This window comes from Colletes gigas, unplaced genomic scaffold, assembly GCF_013123115.1.
Source record: "Colletes gigas isolate AHSC1104 unplaced genomic scaffold, ASM1312311v1 Colletes_gigas_Sc00007, whole genome shotgun sequence".
NCBI classification, from domain to species: Eukaryota; Metazoa; Arthropoda; class Insecta; order Hymenoptera; family Colletidae; genus Colletes; species Colletes gigas.
The window spans coordinates 1,492,678-1,505,490 of NW_025106636.1; the positions used below are offsets into that span (position 1 = coordinate 1,492,678).

Below are 12,813 nucleotides of genomic sequence, written 5' to 3' on the forward strand. Positions count from 1 at the left end.
CGACGTCGTCGCAGTTGCAGCTGCACCTGCTCCTCTGTAATAAATCGAACGTCTCTCTTCGCGGCTATATATGCCTTCTTTCGCCCCACTTTCTATCTGGCAGACATCGACGGCCGCGACGACGCAACCCGGACCCGGAGATGAAACGAGAAACACCGTTTTCGCGGATACCCTCGTTAAGCCTCGAATCGTCGGGAGAAATTCAATGAACACGCGTGAAATACAGTCTATCCACGACTATGCCTCTGGAAGACGAATATTTTCACGATTCCCTTGCGATTCGCCGTGAAAACCAACTTTAACGTCGAAAATTTCTGTAAATGTACGGTACTGCCCGCTTAAGTGACATTTCAATGCTGACATTTAAGCGGGTAGGTGTGTTTCAAGGACCGTCATACGTGGATAAAGCCGAGGTTCGACTCTAGCAAGGAATTCTAAGAAGTGGTGGTACTTAAGTGGACACTGTAACTCGAACTTAAGGCAACTTTATAAATCGAACTGTTATCATTGCCTTTGTAATTGTTGAAATGACTAATTGCATCGCTATCCAGATCGTTGGAAATCTATTACAATACTAATTTTCCATTTTGTGTCCATCGACCCTGTTTTTCTTATAAAAATAAAGTCGAACAATTTAGTTTTCATGCGTCGGTCATCGAACGCAGGTAATCCGAGACTCATTTCCTGCTGCTCCATTTCGCTCAATCTCGTTATATGCCATTCATTATTCCCGTTAAATACAGAACGTATCGTGAACACACCAAACTGTCTGTATTCAAATATTTAGACGGTCTAAGAAAAGATCACGATGACGTGTCATCCTAGAGTAATGTATAATATGAGATGGATTATACAAAATATAAATCTGTTCATTTATTAACAGTATTAGTAAACATAACTTGTGTCGATAAAGTTGAGCAGGTAATCGATCACCACCTGCTGGATTACTTATCAATCATCGATCAGTCTGTAATGTAATCTAACCGGAAGAGAATGTATCTCTGATTTAGAGCAATCGATTTATGAATCACTTGAAAATGTCACGTATCGTTTAAAAATAGTATACTTTCCCTCTGTGAATTTATGGGAGGATCACTTTTACCCTGAAAGCCATTTCTCCTTAAACGTAATATATTCCTTCCGAATTATGCTACATTTTCGTTAAATTAAATTAAATATATATCCGCAGTCGGCTTTTTAACGCGGAACGATGACGTGAAAATGAATACGTAATAACAAAATGGCGAAACGCTAATTATTTCAATGCTTTTCCCGCAAAAATATACGCGAATGTACAAATACACGATCGCGAACTGCATTTTGGAGCAGAAGAAAAATATACTTATATTGGAAATAATGAAAATACCAAAAACATCGAATCTACGAAAGAAATTTAATTTGTTTACGATGTATCGTTGATAATGAAAAGACGATTCCCGAGGCTGAGATCGATTTTACGGAATACCTGAAATCGCTGATATTATTAATACGTGAAATATTGCGCGAGAGGATTGTAGGATATGTCGTTCTACCCAAGAAATTCGCTACGTTACGTTTTCCCTATTACCATTATCGCGAATGGCGGAGTATCGACAACTCATTACGAGGAACTTTCCAGCTGTCCACAGCGAGAAAATGCGCGTAACGCGAAACTCATTACGATGCGTGAATAACGAGCCGCAGTATAGATTACCGGATTCAAACGAAGTAGAATTATTGAGTTACAAATGACCGGCATTCCATCGGCTGCTGTCCAACCACGATGTGATGAGAGCAAATAACTCACCGCGAAACATTCAATATTCTGCTTCTTTGATATAACCCTCGTTCCGCCGTAAGGGATGGAAAAAATAACAGAAAAACCTTTCCTTTTCTCCCAGAATGCGTTAAAGACAAAAAAAATATATTTTCTTTCGCGAAAAGATCATTTTTCCGTTCAATTTTAAATTTAGAAATGTATATGCGATGCAAATAAATCCACTTAAACGAACATATGGGAAAATATGTAAAATAAAAAATACATTTTTAAAATCCTTCGCTGATCAACTCGTCGCAAGTTCTTTTTATAAATTTATACAAAATTAAATAGTATACGTTCAAACAATTATTTGGAATTAAATCGTACGTCAAGGGGTGTTAATACCTATTTCCTATATTTGCATAAACATCGGTCTAATCGTTCTATAGAATTATTTACAGTTCGCGAAAATCAAACAGAGGTAGAGAAAAGAAGATTTTTTAAATGTTCGAAGAATTGATTTTCCGGGAGGGATATTTAACTTTTAATTTCGTTTTCGCGCGAGAGTTACACCACTCAATGTTATGCACCCCGGCCCACACGTTAGGCGCATATGAAACGCGATACTTTTGACGAGAATTTTTTTCCACGCTTTTGCTTTTATTGTTCCGCAAGAGTGATTGGTAACTGGCAGTACCGTCTGCAATGTCGCAATTTGTTGTCATGCTCTTTCATGGAATACAAACGAACGAGAGTACAATGGTCGAGTATGGGATTGGTATGGCCCATAAGGCACCCCTTGTCTCTCTTTGACGATTGAAAAATGCAATTAAAAATTTGGACGGTAATATAGGTCAGAGACACGACGCCCCCCCGTCATCAACCACCCTCGCCCCACCCCTTCTTTCCCCTTCGATTCTATGCAGTGTCGCGCTACGCGTTCCTCGGCGGCGAATTTTCCGAAATACGCGCGGATTCGACGTTTCGATCATACTTTAATCATGATTTATTAAGACGACAATTTAATAAGATAACAAAAATTTCCAATTGTCCGCCAGTTACAAAAATAATTTGATCAGGCGATCCACCCTGTACGATACATTTAAAAAATGTGCAATTACATTTTAAACGTTTGGAAAATTTAATTTCTTATCGTCGTAAAAATTTTTATTTTACTTTGCAGTTTGAGTTCAGAAAGCAGAGAACCTGAAATGCTTTCTAAATACGACCGGCGGCGTAATTTCCAAAATTCGTACGGTTTTCGTACTTATACATATTCAAACATTTTACCCGGGAAGAAAGGTTGCGCAGACTTTTGTCCGGTTGTTCGTCGGTTTCATTAACGCTTCGCGCGTAGGAGCACTTACCCTCATTTGTATTCTGAGAACGAACACCGACGCCATGCCGCGATTTACTAGCACGTTCTACGAATTATTTGGTAATCAAATTTTTCCACCCTCCTCCCTTACCTCGAGAAACGGCCGGAAAGGTGCACGTCGTTCGGACCTTTTACAATGATTTCTCTATTTTACGGTGGTTGCGTGAGAAGGCCATTAGGAGTCCCGTGTAAACGTGCCATGAAAACGATTTCGAGTAAACACTTACACGCAGCCGTTATCGAACGAGACACGCGCTGTAAAAATTAATCTTTCCTTGATCGAACGAGCGATTAAACCACGTACGTTTCGACAAAACGGGAAACGTGATCTTCGCATGATGACCCAAGTACGAAATAATTAAACAACGTAACGACGAGATAATAAAAATAATCGTTCAAGGAAATCGTAATATTTGACGAATTACGCACACGTATTCCGTGAAACGAATCGATGTTTGTAAGCAATAAATAAATCATTTTGATATTTGCACGTTAACAAATTTCATTTGCAAGGCACGAAAATATTATGAAATTTAATACTTCCAATTTAAAATTCCGCCGAATCTGGCTCAATTAATTCATGTCACGTCTTTCAATAGCAGCGTGAAACAATAAAATGGAAATTAATATGTAATAACAGGAACAATAAAATAAAATACAAACTCTCGTTACTCATTCGCGTTTTTCGCGCGGAAATGTACGGATCCCGTATACGAATGATCGACTACAAACTGCATTTTCGCACGAAAAAGTGCAAAGTACGCTATGTGCGTCGCATAAGCGACGAGTAATCAAGGGTACTCGTGCACGTATATCAGCAAATTGTCCATCCACATAGTTTTTATGTTTGCATAAAACGCGACGATATGCATACACGTTCACGGATTTTCGATTTAACGATACGAAGAAAAATTGAAATTTCTGAAACGTTTCATTTAACCACGCACACGACCCGATGAAACTAACTTGCGCAAACGGTACATATAGCATGAATCAATGATCAGCTGCTGTGTGTTATATTAAAAATTTATTATATTTGGTACGTTGAGTCCTATTTTAGGAAATGCTATGATAAGCTACAATGAAACGTGTTATTCGAAATTTCCTTTCGAAAATATACTGAAATCGAAGTGGATTGTTTTGATAAACACGAGCATGCCGGGTTTTACCACGACGAGATCGTATTTTCAAGGAAAATCCTATAAACGCCGGAACACGTCAATCATTCTTTAATGCGAATAAATTTTAGGCAACACCCGCTAAATCAGTATCGGCCAATATCGTCGATCGTTAACGAAACGCGGCGTACAGTGATGTTAAACCTGATGTACCACCTTGCCAATGAGAAATTGTATAAATATCGACAGACGTTGTGCGAGTTTGACGTTGCAAATTTTGCACCAGGAGCACAAAGTGCTCCAAGTATCGGGTTGGACGGCCGACGCTGAACAAACGTTGCTTCAATGTCACGCTAATATTTACCAAATAACTCCATATAGACTCAATAACAAACCTGAAAATTACTCACCGCGGCGTATCTAATATTGCATCGCGTAATAGTGCATCGGGTACACTCGCGATAATAACCAACGATCGAACTTTGTTTAATGTTTTTCGACGTATCGTTTCATTTACCCGCAGCGTAACGCGGAAAACAAACACACGAAAAACGCAAAGAAACTTGCTGAAATTATCGAGCTCGGTATCGAAACTCGCGCAGTGGGGCATTTGGTCGATTTAATTGGCCAACGTTATTTCATTTATTTCATGTAATAAATACACACGTAAGTAACGTTGCAACATTAAAAATAAAATATCCCCCAACATATCACATTTTGATGGCCCTATTTTATTCAACAGACATTATATTATTTGGAAAATAATTTTTTCTACGAAAGTGCGTAGGATTTCAAGGTTAAGTGTATTCACTAAAAATAATTGAAATTAACCCCTGTAAGTAAAAGTAATTTTTTTAGAATGATTTGAAAAATTTCTGCCACCTACACTCTCTCGAGTTTCTCTTTAAATTCTATTCCTATGTTTAAAAACTTATTAAACGTATCGTGTTACCTCTGGGAACGCTTTTTAACGAAGCTTTTATCATTCAAACCCATAGAATATAGTAACAATGTATGGCCGTTAAAATCTGGCACACCCTATAGATTTGTCTGGAATTTGCACGCGCGATTAATGCAGTGGCACTAAAGTTTACGACGTAATCAGTATTCGGCGCAATCAGTGTAACAACGGTTGCGTTTCGACAAAAATCTCGCGATAGAATTAGCGAAAAAGAGAAATTGTAAAATTCGTCCATAATCAGTTCTCTGAATAATATATTACAGTGACGCGTAAATTTTCTACCGGATCGTCATAATGCGCGGAAGAGGGGCTCGCCCGGTATGCACATACACGTGCATTCGTCGGGCCAACAGATGTAGTTTGGTTTGCCGCTGGGAGGAGAGGTGAAATCGTTCCGTTTGGCAGACTGTTTGAACATTTTGCGACGAGTTTATTCGAGTTATCAATTTCCTGACAAATATCTGCATTTCCGTTCCCATATCTCCATCCCCAACCCTTTCGCGCTTTCCCTCTTCTCTCTGTTTTGCGATTACAATATAATCGATTTCATTTCGATGCAAAAATGCACACCGCGCCCGCTACGCGTACCACGATCTTCCACCGTTTCGACGGAACCGACTCGATTCGTTCATAAGCTACTATTACAATATCCCGGCAAATATTACGCGTGTCACGAACTTTAATTTATCAAGTCGCGAGTCAACAAATAAATCAACCGAATCATTTCGCGCGTATTAATCAACGAATAGATTGGCTAACCTTTTCCTTTACCGCGAATATTAAAGTTAGAAAAACTCTGCTAGAAATATACGTGCTTCGTTTAGATAGTGATAAATAATATTTGGCTCTTTTGAAAATGATAAGACCGATTGGAAGAGGGCAGCTTCTTACCGCTGTACAAATATTGGAAAATGAGAACAGAAGTAATTGATAGTAATTGATCAATTTTTCATCCAAAGTTTTCCAGAAAATATAAAATAGTCTGTCTGCCTAATATTCGCGGGTTTAAAGCGATCGAAATTTACTTACTAAATGGAATTGCATTTATTTTGAGAACCGTGCAAAGTCCATTCGCGACTTCGACGTTGTTCCTTGCGAATCGAATGAATTTTAAAGTTGATACTCATCGAAACAGAACCTCGGAAAATTCCCAACTGGCAACCCTTAAAGGCACCAACTACGAATTAAAAGAACGAAAGATTCATAAGCGCGCAAATAGGTGCGCGTTATTCCGCACAATATCGACGAAAAATATGTTCCCCGTCGCGAAAATCAAATAGAGATAGTGTAATTTCGCGAATGGTGCAGCAAAGGATTATTTACCAGGAATCCCTGTCAATCGTGATAATGAACATATTTCATACGTAGGTATTGATACATCCCAACCCTCTTTTCGACGTGGCAACCAAAAAGGGCGAACGGTTATATGAGCAGAACGACGCATCGTCGAGTTTAAAATACACAGAAACTGGTTCGCGGGCGTATGGCAAATCAAATTATTTGCTGATTATTTCACGATTTTACCCGCAAATTCTTCGGCTCCATACGTCGATCGCGCAATTAATTTCCATGGCATAAATCTTATACGCCGGGCGTTGGTAGTCTCGTTTCCCGTAATTACGAATTTCTCGATTATAATTACAACGTTAAGTTAATCAATCGTTTCACGGTTCGAGGTTTTTGCACAAAGTGTCTGTTTCTAAGTCATTTTCTTTCTGACGAAACTGTGGGATTTTTTAATTGGACACTCTTGAATTAAAATACACTCTCGTGTTTCTACACTACAATAGTAATTCGCTATAAATGAAAAGAAACTTGTTTTTTATGAGAATTTTTTCAAATTATTTTTACCAAATATTGTCTTTGTTACACTGTGTTATTTCTGCTTGCAAAGTACATCTTTGGTTTGTTCTTCTTTTAATATTAACAAACAAGTAATACTTGGTTATAAAACCGATAGAGAGATAATAATATAAACAGAATAACAACGAATAGTGCCAATAGCGTTGCCTAACTTCGGTGATCGAACGAGAACCAGTGCTTTTAACGTGGTATAACCGTTGGCAAATTTTGTTTTCAATTTATTTGAACAAACCTTTGAATATCTCAATATATAACAAAAATGTTTTTTTTTTTCATTTACAACCAATCACCATTACAGTGGAAGTAACTGTATACAGGGTGTTCGGCCACCCCTGGGAAAAATTTTAACGGGAGATTCTAGAAGCCATAATAAGACGAAAATCAAGGATACTAATTTGTTGATCGAGGCTTCGTTAAAAAGTTATTAACAAAATTAAATTAAAATTTTTCAATCATTCTGAAAAAATTATTTTCGATTGCAGGGGTCAATTACAATCAGTTTTAGTCATTAGACATGCCCTCGAAATCCTACCCACTTTCGAGAAAAAAATTCGAGTAGGTACCGAAATTTTTAGACGAAATTCAAAAATTTCAAATCGTTCTGGAAAAATTATTTTCGGTTACGGGGATCAATTATAATTATTTTTTATCATTGGACATACCCTCGAAATCCTGCCCATTTTCGAGAAAAAAATTCAAGAAGTTGTGAAATTTTTCGACAAAATTCAAAAATTTCAAATCGTTCTGGAAAAATTATTTTCGGTTGCGGGGGTCAATTACAATAATTTTTTGTGAATAGACCTACCCCCGAAATCTTACCCACTTTCTAAAAAAAAATTAATAACTTTTTAACGAAGCCTCCATCAACAAATTGGTATTCTTGATTTTCGTCTTACTTTGGTCTGTAGAATCTCCCACTAAAATTTTGTTCCAGAGGTGGCCAAACACCCTGTATAATTTGAAACGCTTAAAAATTGAAAACTTTTGCTGCTAGATCCAATAATTTTTTTCACAATAAAAACTACCACTCGAAAGCGAAATGAGTAATTGCTTTTAAGGTATCGATAATTTCACTGAGCAAATCTACTCTTTGTCGTGGCCATTTCTTGTACGAACAAATTTAAACCAAATTAAACGGTATACGTTTGAAAAATTGCATCAAATCGTGCATCAAGGGGTTAAAATCTCCGAGGACGAGAGAAGTTTCAATGTCAGTGTTAATTTTCTACACAACTGTCCACACGCGCGAATATCCCCGAGCCGATAATCATCGAAAAAGACCAAGATATAAACTCAACGACGATTAACATAAAAACCCCCGCGGAAATTCCTGATTCGAGGCCGTTCGTACGGAATTTTACGCAAACGTGAATTCTCCCTGCGACGTGCACGCACCGACACCAAGTGAGTATCGACTAATTAACGACACGGCTATGTAGTGTTTGTAGTCAAAGGACATCGTTATCCTGGCGTTGAGCATTCGCGAAATAAAACTAAAAGGCAGCTTGACGCCAAGGTTACACACCTTCGACCTTTTCCGACCCTTTTTTCTCGTCTTGCAATCAAACGAAAATTAGCCGCGATGCAAGGACAGGGGACAGGGGAAAGAGCGAGAGAGAGAGAGAGAGAGAGAGAACGGTACACGAATTCTCGACCACCGAATGCTTTTTTCGATTTTAACAGAGGGAATTTACAAAGCGAACAGCCAGCCGACGAAACGACGATTTCTCGAGGGTGAAAAAGAAGAGGGGGGACGGGGGGGACCCAGGAGCGAGAATGAAAAATGCTCGAGGAACATTAAGCTCGAGAAAGAGGAGCGAAAAAACGGTCGCCGCGAAATCGTGGCCGAGAAAAATGAATGGCTCTATCTTTCGGTAATTAAGACTGTACCGAAAAATAAGCAAACACATGGAAACGAACCCTGCGCGAGCCTTTGGACACGGCGCAGCTGCCACGACCCTGAGAATTCAAATAAACGACTTAGGTGGATTAAGCATACAAATCTCCGCGGTTCCTCCTCTGCAAATTCCTATATATGTTTCAGCTGGTCTTTTGTATACATAGTGGACTATCTAAATGGAAACGCCTAAATATCTTCCTTACTTACGGATGCATGAGAAAAAAATCGGTTCGGGACAAACGGTTCCGAAGCAACCATATTTTCGTCGGCCATTTTTATCAACGTTTCGACGAGGCTTGGGCATTATCCAAACGATAGTTAATGTATTATCTTGTTTGAATCAAGGGGGCAGTCTCGTGTGTACGTTGGAAAATTTAACCATAATTTAATTTTTTTTAACCAAATGTTGCATCTAACGCTATAATTTATTTAACTATCCTTTAGGAATACAATAAATTTATCGCCCGTAGTAAAATAATTAATTTGTATTGAAAATTGGTAAAATCATGAAAGCTTGAATAAAAAATTGCAAAATTTTGTCATATTTTCTGTACGCTATACAAAAAATGTTCTACGATTCACAATTACTTGGCATTTATCTCTGAAATTCTTAAATATATACACTTTCAAAAAATGGAATAGAAAGAAATTGATAAAATGAAGTTACTTTTCTATTATTTGAAATAATCCAACATTTCGAGTCGTTGTTTGTTATCTTATTTCAAATAAAATATTCCATCCTTCGTGGACGATAAAAGTGCAAATGCAACAACCTTAAATAACGGCCCATTCTAATTATCTAACCTCGAGATATTTGCATTTTATTAACATATCTTGAAGCTCCAAAAGTGCTCGTAATGATTGGCACTGGCATCAATGCAGTACACTCCTAATTATTCACCTGTACGGTAGTGATGGGAGTAGCACTAAATCAATATTAACGATGCCAGCCTGTAAATTATAATTTAGTATGAAACAATATCAAACAGATTCTGTACCCGTTCGATGCTTCCACAAAAGCATCGATATCTATCGGATACTTTCCCAAATGTTGTGTAGTTTCAAGAGCTGCACAGTTCGATATTTTAGTTTGTTTTCTCTACACTTACAACCACGACAGGTGTCAGGCTACTACGAGCAATAGTTATAATTTATTTCCACTTTTTATACTATATTTTTGGTTCGATGACAAAAAAGTGTCATTTAATTGTGATGTATTTTGGTATCTTTTAAAGTCTCCCTGAATTTTAGTTACTATTCTTTCTCAAAACTACCAATTTGTAAAAAAAAATTTTCATACCCTAAGGTCAGTACTTTCGTGCCCTAAGCAGCTAGTTATCTTTATGGTAGAAAGCTCTATTATTATCTAGTATCGGTTACAAAAATACCGATATCAAAAATTGATACCTGAGATATCGATAAGTTCCAAGCACTCTGGTAACAAATTGCTCGACCCTGATCGATATCTAATTATATTAAATTCATCCGTTCGATAATATGAATGTTTCATTAGACAATTCGTGGTAACACGAGCACAGAGAATGATCGTCAACGACTGGTTCTTTCTCAAGGTCTAGTTATTTCTGAAACATTTTGTTTAATATTCGTCGCCATTCCATAGAATCTGCCCACAGACTGAATTGAAGACGAGCACAGAGGAAATGATCGAAAAGTAATAGATTCGAAATGAAACGTAAAACTCACGTCGATAAGGTCGTCCTTCCTCGGGCGTGGACCGCTCGGTGTTCTCGGAGCCGGGGGTAGCGTTGGTGTCACGATCCTCTTCCTCGGGGGTGGTGCCACGATTGGGAACAGATCCGGCTCCAGGCCCGGTCGGGGACCTGCTGGTGGAGCCAGCGGGGCTCTGGGGCGCGATTTCCTGCCCTGTCGCGGCGCTCGCGCCTCCTCCGATACCGGAAGCAGCGCCGGAAACGGACACCACCGCGCTGCCGCCGGCGGAGGACAACGACGACGGCGAGAACATGTTCGATATACTCGAGAGGGAGCCGATGCTTGGCAATCCGGAGCTGGTTACCGGCCCGTTTCCGGTCTCCACTTTCAGGCACTTGCTCGGCGGAGCGAACGCCGATGGCCCGAGGGGCCTGAACCCACCGAACGGTAAACGGTGATCCAGAGGGTGCAAAAATTGCGGCGGTATGTGGAGCATATGATGAAGGCCGTAACCGAGAGATGCAGCCGTGCTGAATGGCACTTGGAGGTCTTTCGAGTCAGTCACCTAAACAGCAGATCGGTATGGATCAGTTGTGGCAAAACGACGGACGCGACAACTTCTTTTTTAATATTCTTTAGGGGAGGCAAAGTTGACATTTTATATATCATATACCACACCATACTATACCTAATATTAGACTAGATGTACAGAAGACTGAAAGAACCGAATAGTTATGTAAAAAAACAAAAGGAAATGCGTAACTAGGGTAAGAAGAGCGAGAGGATGGTATTAGTATAAGACTAGACCCAAAGCCAAAGCAAGATTTCGTTTATACAGGGTGAGTCACCTAACACGCTTGCACCTGAAATATCTTTGTTATTTTTAAAGACACGTCGAATGTCTTGAGGAGAAAATTGAATGGTACAATGGACCTCACGCGATGCCAAAGATAATTGTATTTCTATACTATTTTTTTTAAAGAAATCAAGATCGCCTTCATTTTTTTAAAAATTGGATCACCCTTTTTGAATCACCTACAATGATAGTCCCTTTCGTTAGGAATTCAGTGACTATAATTATTTAACGTCATTCAAGGTAAAATAAGAAAGCAGAATACCCTGAAGTTTGGTTCCGAATAAATTAAACGTTATTAAAATCCATCTTTTCATACTTAAATTGCAATTTCATAAGAATGATACTCTCACGCATTTATATGCAAGTATAATACGAAATTCGGATCATTAGTGAAATAGATTATCATTTCTACGATAATAATATTTCTCGCGAAATGAACAGGATTTCAATTCGATTCGGTTTCTTATTTGTTTTGTGCTGTGATATGTACGTTATATTAATTTTTATAAACTTTCAACTTCAATCCCTGTTCGCTTGTGTTTCCGTCTTTCGTTTAGAGCTTCTGTTAATTTTTATTTACATTAAAATTGCATTTATCGGAACGAAATTTTCATCGATACAAATTCTCTATGAATATCAAAGCATAAACGATCCTAAAGAGGATCAAATCCATACGTTCGAAGCACCGAGCTATATCGTGCGTAACAGAAGTTGGTACTCTTATTAGCCGTATAAAGAATCCAACTCCTCGGCGGAATTCGAGACCCGGCGTACCGAGTTGTAATTCGAGATGCTCGCACCTTCACGACCGCAAACGATTGTAAACCATTTAATGGGGCTTTCGCCTTCGAAAATGGCCGAAAAACTGTTTTTCTTTTGCGTTTTCGTTTACCGTTAATATGCAATCTCGAAACCGCGTCTTGAAAATGTTACGTCAGAACGTTAAAAATTGTCCGCAAACGACGTTTCCAAAATTTTGCCAATCGATATACTTCCAACACAATAAGTTGACAAATACGAAATATCGTTTTTCCTATATTTGAATTTACATTAACAGCAAAGTGTCATAAGCGTTATTGTAAGATACGTTCATTGAATACTAAAAAAAATTTTTAAATAAGGACATTATATAATACTCGGAATATTTGTATAATTTTTTTATGAGTATATGAAAATATTAATTTAGTATTTGGAGAAGGTTATACATCTAGAAATTTGTTCGATTTTTAATGTTCTCTTATTTTAGCGCGTAACAAAAATATAACAAAAAATTCAACGATATTATATATTGAAAGAATTATAAAGAAATTGTGGTTCCTTTAAAACGG

General features: G+C 38.2%; 1 protein-coding gene across 1 annotated transcript in view; it reads right to left on the reverse strand.

The window, feature by feature from the left end:
* Nucleotides 1-12,813, reverse strand: part of LOC122396113 (E3 ubiquitin-protein ligase Rnf220-like) — a 160,264-nt gene that overhangs the window by 137,812 nt on the left and 9,639 nt on the right. Inside the window, exon 4 of the mRNA XM_043394239.1 lies at nucleotides 10,663-11,194. Within this exon, the coding sequence (XP_043250174.1) occupies nucleotides 10,663-11,194 (532 nt within the window). The remainder of the gene's footprint in view (nucleotides 1-10,662; nucleotides 11,195-12,813) is intronic.